Source organism: Trichosurus vulpecula, chromosome X, assembly GCF_011100635.1.
Source record: "Trichosurus vulpecula isolate mTriVul1 chromosome X, mTriVul1.pri, whole genome shotgun sequence".
Lineage (NCBI taxonomy): Eukaryota > Metazoa > Chordata > Mammalia > Diprotodontia > Phalangeridae > Trichosurus > Trichosurus vulpecula.
In genome coordinates, this window is record NC_050582.1 from 49,476,446 (window position 1) to 49,491,500 (window position 15,055).

At 35.2% G+C, this 15,055-nt stretch overlaps 1 protein-coding gene across 4 annotated transcripts in view; it reads right to left on the reverse strand.

The window, feature by feature from the left end:
• Window positions 1-5,053: 5,053 nt before the first annotated feature.
• STAG2 (stromal antigen 2) overlaps window positions 5,054-15,055 on the reverse strand; it is a 127,712-nt gene continuing 117,710 nt past the window's right edge. For all 4 annotated transcript variants that reach the window (XM_036740365.1, XM_036740369.1, XM_036740367.1 and 1 more), the window contains 2 exons: window positions 13,279-13,356; window positions 5,054-7,213 (listed from right to left, as the gene is read on the reverse strand). In XM_036740365.1, coding sequence (XP_036596260.1) covers window positions 7,190-7,213; window positions 13,279-13,356 — 102 coding nt within the window. In that variant the 3' untranslated portion in view covers window positions 5,054-7,189. The remainder of the gene's footprint in view (window positions 7,214-13,278; window positions 13,357-15,055) is intronic.

A 15,055-nucleotide genomic window follows, 5' to 3' on the forward strand; every position in this document is an offset into this window, starting at 1 on the left:
CCTCTGCACTTCCTCCCAGCTAGGAGAAACTGTTAACATAGCAAAATCTATTTAAAAGCTCCAATATTTTGCTTCCCAAGAAACCTCATGTCATGAAAGAGTTTACATTTTCTGAGAATTACTAATGTGCCCATGCAGAGAAGTACCAACTGGCCAAAAAAATTTCCCCTGCTTGCCAGTGCCTGAACCGCCAGTCAGTCAGTGTTTGAGGTAAGTCAGTCTCTGTTGTCCCAGCAATCCCATTCTCTGGCTGTCTCCCATATGGGGACCCCTCATCTGTTCCAACTACCTATGGCCCTGTCTTCCCTTAAATCCCAACTAAAATCCCACCTTAAACACACACACATTTTCCCCATCAGATTGTGAGCTCCTTGAGTGCAGACTTTTTGCCTTTTTATATCCCTAGTGTTTAGCACAGTGCCTGGCACCTAGTAGATGCTTAATAAATGTCTATTGAACTTGTAAAAGGCAAATGTGATCTGGGAAAGTTGGCATAATAAACTTTTAGAACCTTTTACCATCCTAATATAAACTAGATTTGCTAATAAGAGAATGGAATGCTAGCTAAATTTCAGCATGGTTTAATGCAAAGAACCCAGTACTTAATTCAATTTTATTTTCAGCTCTAAATTCTCCCCCACCCCCACCCCAAAGAAGGCAAGAAATATGAAGCCTATCACAAACATGTATAGTCATGTAAACTAAATTCCTACATTATCCATGTTCCACACACCCCCCTCCCCCAGAAAAAAAAGGGGAAATGAAAATGTTTCATTGACACTTCTTTATCTGGCAATGGGCACTGTTTCATCATGAGTTCTTTGGAATTATGGTCAGTCACTGTGTTGATCAGAGTTCCTAAGTTCTTCATAGTCTCTTTACAGGAGTTGTTATTGTATTGTTCTATTGAGAACCCAGTACTTGGGGTTGGAGTCCAAATTAGGTCACTTGGCTGCTCCAAGGTCTTTCTCTTATCAACGGAATAGCTAACACTTAAGAGTGCTTGTAAATCATTTTCCATGGGGCTGGGATGGTCCCACCTCACAACAATGAGGAGAGTGCTGGCTACGGTAAGCTATTATTACACAGGTATAAGAAATGTCCAGAGCATGAGCTGGTTGGTCTGGGTGTGGTGGGGGAGGAAAGAGGTCAAGATCAGAATTCTACAGTTGGAAAGAACCTCAGTGGACAGAAAATTAAACTTGGGCTCAAGGAGGTAAAGAGACTTGCCTAAGGTGACCTTGGTGGCAGAAGTGGGATTTGAACCCAGGTAGGTCAGTTCATTTCACTCTACCAGGTCTTCTTCCAAAAATAAATTTCTTGCCAGGTTTACCAAAGTTCTGTATTCTACTTCCCCCTTTCCTCTCTATCCCACCCCTAGCAAGATTTGCAACAAATTTAAAAGGTTCTAATCTCAAATTCTATTGCATTGTTGAGATCCTCCTGAGAATCACCCCAAAGAGACTAGTGTAATCCTACCCTTTCTCCTTGAATCGAGTTATATGATCTATCCTCACCTTCACATATTTATATTTAGGTAACAGGCCCTGTTCTATTGGTCTTCTCTCCTAAAAAGACTAAGGCTTCCACCCTGACCTTTCATCCTGAAAACAGAAACAATCGTTTTAGTGATAGGCGTCTCTCGTAATTCGAAGTAGACACGTTTTCAATTTGGTGCTTCAGGGCAACCACATCTCTTGCACAGGATCCTGCCAGGTCCCTGTTGTAAGGCAGTTCTTGGATTAAAGAAGCATGAAACATATAACCTGTATCAGGCTGCTTGATGTCTTGGTGAGCGGGGAGGGAAGAATAATTTTGGAATTCCAAATCTTACAAAAATGAATCTCGAAAACTATCTTTACATGCAATTGGGAAAAAATACTATTATTATTATTTTTAAAAAAGCAAAAGGGGGAAGGGAAAGCATGAAAAGCATCAACAATATCCAGTCTAAGGGTCTGCTTACTAAAATCCTTTTTGGAGATTTGTAAGAACTTGGGACATTAGTTAGAATTGTATTTAGAGGTCAAAGGGACTGGGAAAGATAATTTATCCACTCTATTGTCTTCAGGCAGGTATTATGAATTCTAATGCTATCACTGAAAGGGGAGAGGGGATCACGGTGGCTGTCGCAGCAGTTATAGCCTGAAGTCACCCAGATATCACAAGTGTGTTAACTATTGCACAAAATAATGTTTTGTCTACCCAGGCAACAGCCTGGGGGGGGGGGGGAAGCGCGGTAGTTTGCACAGTGCCAAAATTGCCAACAGGTGACAGTAAAGTTTTCTTTTTTATTCCAAAATATTTATAAAAGCTTTTCATAAATGACAAAGAGCAGGAAACTAAGGATTGTGCTTTAAGAAATTATGGGACGAAACCTAGGAAGTTCTATATGAACTCATGCAGAGTGAAATAAGCAGAACCAAGAGAACAATTTATACAATAAAAAACAACTTTGAAAGACATAAGGACTCTGATCAATACAGTGAACAATCGATTCTGGAGGACTGATGACAAACTAGATTACCCACTCTCCTGAAGAGGTGGATTCAAGATATAGAATAAGACATACATTTTTAGAAATGATGACAAGTGGAAATTTGATGCATATTTTTATGAGGGTTTTTGTCTTTCTTTAATGGTAGGGGTGAGAGAGAAAATAAATGCCTCTTAATTGAAAAACAAAAACAGGGAGGGAAAAAAAAACCCCTAAAGTGGTCCTTGATCTATTTGATCAAGGAGTGGCACAATAAGGGAAGGCTAGCAAGGCTCTTCCTTGACTTGAGAGCAGTATAAAGCCTCTGCAACCTAGGGAACAGAAATGCCCTTTCATTTCTGACATGGAATGAGATCATACATACAATCTGTATGCAGTTACTAAATGCTGAAAACTGGGGAAACAACACATATTTTGGGCACCTCACAGGCGTCTAACACTGTTAGGAATTTAGCAAAGGGTTCATACATTTGTAAATGGGTCAGCAATCAAAAAACTTTTTTTTTCAAGCAATGAAATCTCTTCTCCAAAATTTCATTAGATGACCCATTGAAAATAGAAGAAAAGCATTGCAGAAAATAGGAGGGAGTGGGGGAGGAGAAGAGAGCCAGCTAACACGGTAAGACAGCTGGCCAAGCCATATCAGCTAACTGAAGGTCACTAGATATGACTACTACGGGTTTTCAGTAGCAGATAACAATGAAGTCTGATAAAATGAAGGAACAAGGAACAAGAAACCACGAATGGACAAGATACCAACCCCTTACGTACAGAAACAGTATCTAAAAGAAATATCCTTTGCTCTCCGATAAAGCCATTTCTTCAAGAGGAAATATCTTTATGAAAACTTTCATGTGGAAAAGGGCAAATCCATGTTACATGGACTTTCAGCTCAATCATAAGAAAAAGCATTCAAAATTACTTGACAAATGGTATCAAGAATGTTATTCTCTAAATTACCAGAAAGGGGAAACCTTGAGAAGAGTGAGAGAACAAAGATAATGGTGCAGCAGAATAAAAGGGAAGTAAAAATTAATCTAAAAACAGGTTTAGTGTTTAGATTGTAAAAACACATTTTAATTGCACAAAATTTTAATTTCTGCCAAATTAGTGTCCTATGCATAAAAAGGGATCTACAAAATCAAACTTCTGTATAGGGCATAAAAAGCTATACATTTTTTTAAAATCCCATTTCTAAATATTAACTTGTTTCCTTTGTAGGAAGAGGCTGATATTTTTGTCTTAAGATGGCCACAATTTTTATATGAATACTGAAATCTAATAAGGAGAATATTGGTTTTGAATTGGAATTTCCTCCCCAAATCAACTGTAAACAATCTAAATACGCCTAAATTGGGGCAAAAACAAATTTACAAAAATGCTATCTTCAACACTTGCGGCCTTCTCAGTTTAATCAAGTGGTTTACACTCAAAACTTGAGACCAAATTGAGCAGATGAGGAAAATTTAACAACTAGCTAAAACTGTGGTGGGGAGGGCCGTGGCCTTGCATGGAAACTTTGTGTTTTAAAACTTTTGGAGATCCTTTGAGGGGCTGGGAGTTTCTTTACTGACAAGAAGTGGGTTCAATTGCACAGGTGCATTACTTTTTAAAAAATTCATAAGCACTGTTTTCAATTTGGGTTCAATTATTAGATATTTTAAAATACTTAAGATCAATGCTACCATAAATATCTTTCCCCATCTAGTAGTAGCCTTCATCACTAAAAAGCATTAGAAACAATTGACTAAACAGTTTCTCAGGAAAAAAAAATTGATCCAATAGGTTTTTCAACCTCAATTAACAAACAGGTTGAGCACTTACTATGTGCCAGGCACTGGGAGACACAATATGCACTGTCTTCTTTATATTCCAAAACTGTTCCAAGACCTCTGCTGTAGGCTCCTTAGCATACTGAAAGTAGTAAGCAATCCTTCTGGTATCTCTTTCCCAAATTGCCTACATCTCCAAGATTCCCTTGCTAATGTAACAAAACTTAGCTTCCTCCTAGAAAGAACTGCCCCTTTTCAATTTTACTTCCTCCCTCTCTTAGCTTCATCTGAAAGCTCTTCTATTGAATGAAACTGGGTTTTTCATCACCCAAATCATGAATCCAACCAGACTCCTTAAAAGGAGCAAAGTTTCTTGACCCTGCCACAAAGAACATACCCGTTTGGTGATATGTATATAAAGTGCTTTCAATAATATTTCTTAACGTGACAGTAACAGTTTTGATTTATTTTTAGTATGTTTATCAACGACAAGAGTTATGGTTTACATATTACCACTTTAGACTCGCTATCAGTTTAACGAATCCAACTTCTCATAACTAACTATAACTAGATCGTTACAAGCTAAGTGATCATGTCACACTATGGGTGACTTTTTTTCATTTGTAAAAGCAAGTTTCATTTTACTTTTGAAGGTCATTGATATCTTCAACACTAACCAGATTAGTTAATGACTTTTTTTTGAGACAATTTCACAAAGCAGTCATTTTTAACAGCTTTATCCCACATTAGAAGACATTTAAAACAATCATGATTGCATAGCTTGTCTACTTTAAGTTATTAACCCAATTAGTGCTTTATTCACATTAAAAAACTTGTACAATTTGTTACAAATATAAAACAGTGCTGTTTTCCATACATTATATCAACTTTGAAACAAACACTTAAAAGACATGGTAAAAGAATTCCTATAAACATAACATTTCCATCAGGATAAAGCTTACTTTAGCTGCCCTCCCCCCATCCCATGTGATTCAAAAAGAGCAAACATACAACATACTGTAGGTTTATTTTTATTCAAAAAGTTACTGTCTCAAGACATAAATACAAATCAGAAAACAGTACAATTAGGACAATAGAATGTGGAGGACAACAGGTTAAGGTAAATATATAAAACATTTTTAGCTGGTTGAAAACAAAGCTGTAAGAACTGCTTTCACAAAGAAATGCTCCTTTTTCAAGAGTGAGAAAAAAAATCAACTTAAGTTTAAAATCATATATACAGTCCTCTCAGCAGCTCTATTAAATGCAGTGGTGTGGAAAACAACATAGGCAGTACTTTCAGACATGAGAATATTTGTTTATGAAAGTGAGTTAGGCAGGTCTGGTTTGGGGCTGGTTAGTAGCCCCATGATTTAGTAAAATATTTAGATTTGATCACGATCCCTTAGATAATCTATGGTTTTTGGCTACCACAGCCCAATGCTTACTTTTGGGAATCTAAAAACAGGAAGCCTTTCTTCAAATTCACCTATCTGGGGATGTTCTTGTATTGCAAGCAATAGTAAGGCATGGAATGATTAAAAGAATATACCTCAAGAACTGAGAGACAACTGACAAAAAATATACATTATGTAATATAAGTTAATATTTTGTTTAAATGATGTCTAGCTGCCTAAGCCTAGCAAAATGAGTTGATGTCAAAATGGCAGGTCGCCACTTTCTGTTTGATTTGTTTGTGAAAGGACACAAAATGAAGTTTAAAGCTTAGCTTTCAAAGAATATTATGGGTTATGAATTTCTATTATCCCATCTAATTTACATACAGAGGAAATGTACTGTAACCTGTTAGAAGTATCTTTAACCTGAAGACTGCTTGCAAAGACAGATAGATAAAACAATATAAAATACAAATTTAAAAATCATTTTAAAGCATGGAACACTCATGCTTTTCTATTTTTAAACATTGTTAAACTTTCAATATATTTCTGAAACCTCATAATTTTAAGTTGGAATTTAAAAGTAAGAAAAAACTAAACAAACTGCGCAATTATAAAATCAGCACCAATTTATATATATATATAATTTTATTTAAAATTTAGATTCCCTATTCCCACACTCTAATAAGCTGTATAATTTTTGTTTAGAATTTTTCTGCAAACATACTACAATAAGCTTCTTTTATTTGGAGACAAAATACAGTGGCACTACTGGAAGGAATTTCACAACATTACATTTTTTTCTTAAAGGACAAGCAAACTTTCAGGGTTGATAATGGGCAAGCATGTCTGAGATTGGTTACCTTCTGGCAGTTCACTGCATCTGGATATTTCTGAGAAGGCTAGAGAAGCTTTTGGATTTTAAAAATATCTTAAAATACATTTTAGGTGAAAAAATTGTAAAACTTCTGCTTCTAAGTTTACTTTTCTCCATGATTACAGTACTTAAAACAAAGCTTCTGTTGATTGAAGTTTTGAGCATTTAAATTTAAAATGCCAAACTCTTCTGTTCTACAATCCCAGGATGGGAAAAATCAATCAATCCATCTGTCACTTCAGTTCATGGATATAAGCAAAAATCCAGCAGAGGTCATAATTATTTAGTACACCCAGTAAATAAATGCATGAGAAAAGGACTCATATCTCTATCAAGTACCTCTCAGATTATGGTTAGATTAAAAACAAGAGGGAATACTTCTTATGATTCAAAATCAACTGATAGCACATAAATAAAATATTTGCTTTCCAACAAAAACTGTAGCTTATCCTCAAATTGTTTACTTGTCCTTTACTTTTCTTTTTTTTTTTTCAGGCAAACAAAACTGCCTCTCACAATGCACTTGATCTTGGTAGGCATGTTTCATTCTCCTTAGAGAAAAATCTGTACAGAATTTCACTGTATCTACTACCCCAACTTTATTGAAAAACTTCCTCTTCCACTTAGAAAATGACTTCACCACAGATTAAAACATTGACACCCCAAGAACCTAATGAGAGAGGAAAAGAGATTGTTAAAAAAACAAGCATGCATTTGGTCACTTTTTCTATATAACTCACAGGAAAAAAGGCTTGCAGTCAGTGTAATGAAGTGTTTATGATGGCCCACAAAAGATGGCCCATCTTTCTTGCTAACTTATTTGAGAATGGCACATTTATCTCTTAACAAGAATGCAATGACAAAACCAGGATTAATCTTACATGTACAACTAAGAAAAGAAGACTCAAAAATCAAAGATACCCAAATAAAAGTTAACATTTTGCTTCATCTCATAAGTTTATGTTCATACAGAAGAGTCCAGAGGAAAAAAAGTGAGGATCCAATTTCAGTGTACTTATATTTGACTAGCTCTACTCAGAAATGGGTACAATTAACTATCAAAGAGCAAGCACATGGCACACGGCAAACAGGAGACTTCCTGGAAGAGGTTCTTCACCTCTTTTGTGTCATGAAACCACTTGACGGTCTTGTGAAACATATGGATTCCTCAGAATAACATTTGGAAATAACTGAAGGAAATCCTACATTTCTTAGGGAATCCTACATTAATTTATTTTCCCCTATCCCAGGTTAAGAACTCTCGTTTTGGGAAAACAATAGTCAATACAAACACAATCTAGTAACTTATCAGTGTTAGCTGTCAACTATTAGACAACTAAAGAGAATAGCAGAGAGGCAGGGGTACATTTCTTTTAAAGGAAAAGGAGGAGTCTGGATTTTAGTTAGGTATTCACTAAAAATCTAAGCAGTTATTCTGCCAGTAGAGTTAAAATGAAAGAATCATCTTTTTGGTCCTGAGTAGAAAGACAGGATGAACCTGAATGGGCCAAGACTCATGTCAGGATTCAGGATTACAACTGAAACCAGAAAAGCTAAGTACCATCACAATGAAGTCCATGAAGCATTCAAATGATTTCCCTGCATGAGATGTATGCTTAGTCCGAGACTAAGGAAGATACTAACTCCAAACTTAAAAAGGAAAACTAAATGCTTTGAACTCTTTAGGGGAAGGAAAAAATGCATCATTCTCTCATTCTCCTGGTGTTTGGCTTTGTGGTTACAGTCTAGATGGGTCAAAATTAGCTCCAATAACAATGCCAAGAGCACTTAAGTTTTTATACAAGAACATGTTGTATTTAACAGGCTAATAATAGATCAATCAAGCACTGGTTCCATGGACTAGGCACTGGGACATAGGAATATCTTTGTTATGCTATGACTTCCTTGTAAAGTAATGGTATTTTGGCACTATCACTCTACAGATGATTGTGATGATAAAAGAAAAAGCAGAAATCACCAAGGAACCTTGTTCAACATCTCTTTGTTCTTTTAACCCAAAACAGGCTTGTTCAAATAAGGATTTATAGCTAAATAAGAATACACACACATTAAAAAAAAGTTATCTTGGAATTATAACTAATAAGGGCTGACCTATATGTGGAGGAAAAAGGTAGTGTCACAGTGGGGTAAAGTAGCATTCCATGCTTCTAGACAGTAGATTGCATATATTTAAAAATAGGACACCTTAAAAATAATCTGCTAGAAATTTTTATATTAATTGATGCTAGTATTTCATTACAATAGACTTATCTACGAACTATTTTAAAATGACCTCAGGACTGCCTGTGGGAAATTGTGTGATACAGTCAGAAGTATACTGCTTTCAGTTTTATATTGCCTTCCAGGTAGGAACTTATTTTTTTTGTCTTTAATACAACTTACAAATCATCCTAAAATTGAATATAAATGTATGTGTGGACTTTGGTGCTACATGGAAATAACTTGGACAGGTGTCTAATATATCTGACAAAAGAATGGCAATTTGAAGATGAATTTTAAAGTGATCAGCCATTTAGGAAAGCAAATGACACTCTGAAGAAAGAATCATGGAATGTTAGGGCTGTAAAACCTCAGAGATCAGAGTCCAAACTCCTCATTTACAGATGAGAAGCCTTGTGTCTTAGTAAAGATCACAAGTCTAGTGTATGCTTTTGTTGCATTATGCCATGCTAATCCCCTCATGTACTTGATTAAAGTATTACAGTATTTTATCACATAATATCTGCGTTGCTTTCTAATTGTTTCCTATGTGGATTACAAGTTTCCTGGGAGGAGGGATCAGGTAAAAAGAAATGATACACTGGAAACTTGGCTGATTGGTAGAATTTAACTCTGTTACTCTAAAAAATTCCATTATACGAAGATGTCCTTAGTTCCCACTCTTGAATTGTAAATTTATTTCTACAGAGATGTTTAAAAGCAACATCACCAATGGGTGATGACATATTTGATTACTATTAGTGCCTTCTGTACAAGTTTACACAGAGAAGCAAAGAACTGAAATTCACTTTTTTACATCAGTGTCTACATACGACCCCAGCAGCAGAAGATATTTAAAAAAAGTTAAAAAGGCTTGTATGAAAATGTCTGAAATATCAAAGAATTTTTTTTTTTAAAAAACCTCAATATTAAAGTGGAATGGCTTAGTGTTTCATGATACATATTTCAAACACCATTTATATCCTTGTTATGTACATTTAAAAAAAAAGTTCATCTCTCAAAGTGAGTGATTAAAAAAGTCAGGGCAATATAAAAGGACAGAAATTTGAAAGGACTTAAAAAAAATCCAGTTCTCAATTGCAGCAAAAACTAAAACCAGAAAGAAGGCATTTCATAAACAAGAACTGAAACACAAAACGGATTTGTTTTACTTAGTGAAGTTTTCATTATCACTTTTCATTGGTAAAACTTGGAGGAAATTGTGAAAATGCTACACATGTACCTTGAAATAATCAAGTCGTCAATTTCTTAATTTGAAAAAAAAAATTTTAACTGACTTTTTTAAAAGCATCTAACCACATAATGTTAACTTACTGCCATCATGTGGTGATAATGAAGAAATGAAGGTTTGGATTCCACAGCATGTGGGAAAGTCAATTGAGATTGACAAAAATCACAAAATAGCAGTCACACATGGAATTTACAATGGCGTCTTTAACAAATAATCTGTACTTTTCACAGTAAGAGTGATGTGCCACATAGAGCTTCGTAAAAAGTACTACAAAGCTGTAAAGTCACAATTTTGTTTACCTTATCTTTCTATACTGACCTATTGTTTTAAACTACATTAAAAAAAATTAAATACTACTCTTTCATCCATTGTATCAAGCCTATCCCTGGTAGGATAATATTTAGGAAACACAAATTTCCATAATGGCAGCCTGCCTTTCTCCCAGGATATCATAAAGAAGAAAATTTTTTATTGTGATTTCTTTTCATATTCAGAAAATTTTAAAAAATCACTTTGGCTAAACATTTAATTTAGTTTTAATGTCTACTGTGAAATCTTTCTAAAATTACTGTTTTTCTGTCTTATGATACATAGAATATTGAACATAATTGAATATACTGTTGATGACTACTACTCTGAGGATTAGTTTCCACTGTCCATAACGTAAAGATTAGATTGAATAGATATTGAGCGAAAGAGAAATTTTCTAAACCAATGTCTGGTGAGTTAGTGTAAAGAATTTCCTACCAATTATTGTTCAAAATCGTTGGTATATACAGCTTTGTAAGACACTGACTGTAACTGTACATACAGTGGCTCTCTTTGTTCTAGGAGGTTAGACTAAATGACTTCTGAGTCTAACTCCACCTCTAAGATTCCCTCTCAAACGTCAAGGGCTAAAAAGGAATTATATTAAACGAGGATTATAGTTAATTAACATTTTACCAGAAATAAAGTAGATGCCCACTGACTGGGTAGTGGCTGAACAAAGTATGGTACAGAAAGTAATGTCATAGTATTATGCTACAAGAAAACATGAGTATAAAGAACATAGGAAGGCATGGAAAGCCTCACAGTGAAGAGATAAGAAAGTACCTCTCTCTCTCTTCTTTGCATAGATAGGGAATACAATACAAGCTGTTAAGACTTGCAATTTTGGTTAATTTTGCTAAACTGATATTTCTCTTTCTTTTTTACTCTTTGTTATGAGGGATGGTTCTCTGGATAGCAGAAGGTGAAAGGATATGGTGATAAATGAAAGTGATATAATAAGTTCCAATAATTTGAAAGAAAATCTTAAAATTTAAAAAGAATTCTCCATTTCCCATTGCTCTCCAACCCCTCCCAAATGTTAAATCATTTAATTTTCATGGTCTTCCAATGGCCTATTACTTTAGTATAAATAACTAAGTATTCAAACTCAAAGCTGCGATACACTGTTAGATTCAGATATTTTGTCCATGGGTTTCATTTGTCTATTTTTCTAATGATTTTTTTTCTTTTTTGAGCAGGGGAAGACTCATGGGAGAGTTATGGGAGAGTTATGTATTAGGAAATGACTTGGAAGGAAAAACAAAAAAAAAAAAAAAAGGCCATCAACTAATGAAAAACAAATTTGAAACAGCCTAATTCGGTTTCATCAAGTGATGAAACCTACTCTCCCTACTCTCCCTACTCTCACAGCTTACATTCTGATGGAGAAAGACAACACAATAAAGGGAATGGGGGGGCATGTTATGAAAGTTACAGAAAAGGACTCTTACTTCTGTATTCCAGCAAGTGATAGTTTTATAGGGCTTCCCTCTGAAAAATCACCCCTTTGGATTCTAAGCATTGAAGTCGCTGACAACTCAGTGTGAATGAAGTATATGACATTTCTAACGGCTATCTCTAAGTTCTTTGAGGCAGGAGCACTTCTCAATAAAGCCAGACCTGGGTAGGTGGCCCAGGACGGTATAAAGGCATTACTCAACTAGAGAACCTGCAAGAATATGTTGAAAGATGAGGCAGGACAGCACCAAGGAGAAACTCTGCTTAGATTGGCCCTGCTTGGCTGGCACTAAAGAGACCATCACTATGCTGAACCCTTAGAAATTCTACACTACTTTAGAATTTCATTTGAGGTCACAGAAGATCCTTGCTTCTGACATTATCCTTCATAAAATTTCAAAATATAAGTAATTTCCCTCCCATTCTTTGAGATAAAATACTCAGGTTAGCCTTCCTTTGTAAAGAAAGATGAACGAAAGGAATGCAAGTCTGCGTTTTCTTCTGAGATCTTTTCTTCTAAGTCTTTACTCAGCTCCTTGAGAACAAGGGCAAAAAAGCAATTCTTTATCACAGGTCCACAGGACTAAGCCTTGCATGTAGTACATGCTTATTAAATTATTTTTTTTCCTAAGAGGATTACCATCATTATCATCATCTTACTTCTCCTCCTCATCTCTGTGGCCTATCTTTCAAATGTTATAAAATAGGTATCCCTCATTTACTGAAGCGATGGGAGAGAAATGTGTTCTTTAATTGTAAAAAGTATAAAAGACTACAGCTCTTAAGAGCCAAGATAAAGATTCAGTTTTAGGGTAAAGAGAAGCTAACAAAGATTAGGATCTAGGGTCTGTTTGAATTCCAATAAGTACAAGGGAATTTTTTTCTCTCTCCTCTTATTGTTTTTTTACCCATCTATAACAATAAAAACCCCTAGAAAACTGCCCCAAAATACAGAGGTATACTTCTGGCACATAAGGGTAGGGGAGTAGTTCAGGAACTACTTCTATTCCATAGTGATCAATGGAAAAGCCAACAGTGCAATCCCCAGAGACCAGGTTAGAGGGATGATCTGGAGAAGGGCAGTGACTTAGGATCTTGAGCCAAGGATTTATGCCATTAGATAGCCCCAAATTACCAAAGTTTCACCACCAAGCTGTTCCATCACCCTCTTCTCCCCACAAACCGTGCTCCAGTGCCTCAATACCTACTGCTTACATTAGAAAAGGGCAAGATATGTTCCTAGCATTGTAAACCAGAAGTCTGAATGCCCTGACAGTTAAGTCTTAACAGAAGTAGACTTCAGGTATAGAATGAATTAATTAGGCTTTGTTAATTAGTCTGGGAACTTGATCATAAAAGCCAATATGATTTGATGGAAGAATATATTCCAAGTTCCAAATAACTCATAAACATGCTGAACACAGCCCAAATTTTAAGTTGAAAACCACTTATACTTGTGAGTTTGAAATCCTAATAAATTAAATTAGACTTACTGATTCATCCATAATTGAAGCAGGATCAAAGAAATCAGGCTTCAGTTCTGTCCTCTCTCTCCTGTTCTTGGATGGTGGCTTTAAAAAAAAGAGGCAAATGAGTGGATATTCACAAATAACTAGATGGTACCTGAAAAAGTAGCATTCATATCATCACTGTCCATTTAACAAAGTTTAAGTATTTTGCAATACCAGAAATACACATAAAGACTACTTAAAATAAAAATATAGTTCATTCAGGGAAAATTTTTTAAGAATATAGCTAAAACACAAAAATATAACTTCACATTTCAAAATAAGCTATCTCCAGCAAGACTATTTTTTTAAAATGCTTGAAAATAAAGCCAAGTAAAAGTGAACTATACTTGGCCAAAAGAAAACATTTATTTCTGTATCATCTCAGTTTTCTTTGTGTCTTTCTTTGACAGCTTCAACTATTAACAATAGTACCTAATAAGTACCTAATAAGTTTGGCAAGGCCCTGGTGTTAAACCCTAGAAAATGCAAGGATATAAACACCCGGACCTTTAACCTTGAGCACCTTACAATCTAGGTGAGTAAACAAAACATACTTAAATGCTGATTTGAATTTCACAGCTAAATGCATAGTAGAAGTACAATGAAATATGAGAGGTCTTGAAAAACAGAGGAATTGGCCTAGACCTAGGAGATTATGGTATAGGAAAATAACTGTTTAGTTAAGAATAATTAATCCCAATATAGCAGGAGAAATAAAGTTGAAGGCAACCCTAAAATATATCAAGCAACAGATATACAAAGCAATATATATGAGCAATACTCGATTTAGTGGGTAAAGGAGAATGAGTAGAACCACTGAAAGGTTTTGGGAAACAAAGTGTTATTATCCAAACTGTTCTTTGGAAGCAGTGTGTAAAAATGAAGAGGCAACAGACTAGAAGGAAAGACATTGGTTAAAAGGCTACTTCAACAGTCCAAATAAGCGATTAAAAGATCTAGAACGGCAACAATGAGAAAGTAAAGGAGAGACTGATTCAAGAGATACTGTAGAGATGTAAAACTACCAGGATCTAGAAAATGAAGCAATATGGATGGTAAGGGACATACAGAAGTCAAAGATATTCCATACCCAGGTGACTAGGAGAATGACAGTCAAGATAATGAACAGTAATTAAAGAACAGATTTGAGAGGAAAGATGAATTCAGTTTTGTATGCAAACCCGAGGAGCCAGCAGGAATTACAGGTCAAAATAAAAAGCTGGCAGTTGCATATGTGGATGTAGAACTTGGAGAAAGAATTAAGGCTAGATTACACAATTTTTTTTAAAGACAGAGGCAGTTAAAAAATCATGTGAAAAAAATCCAGAAACCAGAGGATAGGAAACAACAGTATAAAACACTTGGTGGTCAAGATCAAGTGAGGGAGAAAATAGAAATATTGCCATATAACCCACCCAGAAAGAAGAAATTGATGAGGAGCTTTTAAAAACTATGCAAAAAGAAATTACAAATTCAATATATTTAAAAGATCCATATAGCAGATGAAAATAAAAAATCATGGCTCAGTAATGTCATGACAACGTAAGGAGCAACAATGCTCAAAATGAGCTGAGGCTGGAAAGGTAAGCTAAAGACAACCAAAATATTTTAAAGACATAGTTGATAAAAGAAGAGGATCAAAGAAAGGATAAGACTATTGTTTAGAGTGGCAATAATGGAGACTTTGGAACAAAGGCAGAACTACTCAATTCCCTTTGCTTTGGTTTTCTATTAAAATAATGCAATTTGAACTAAAAAG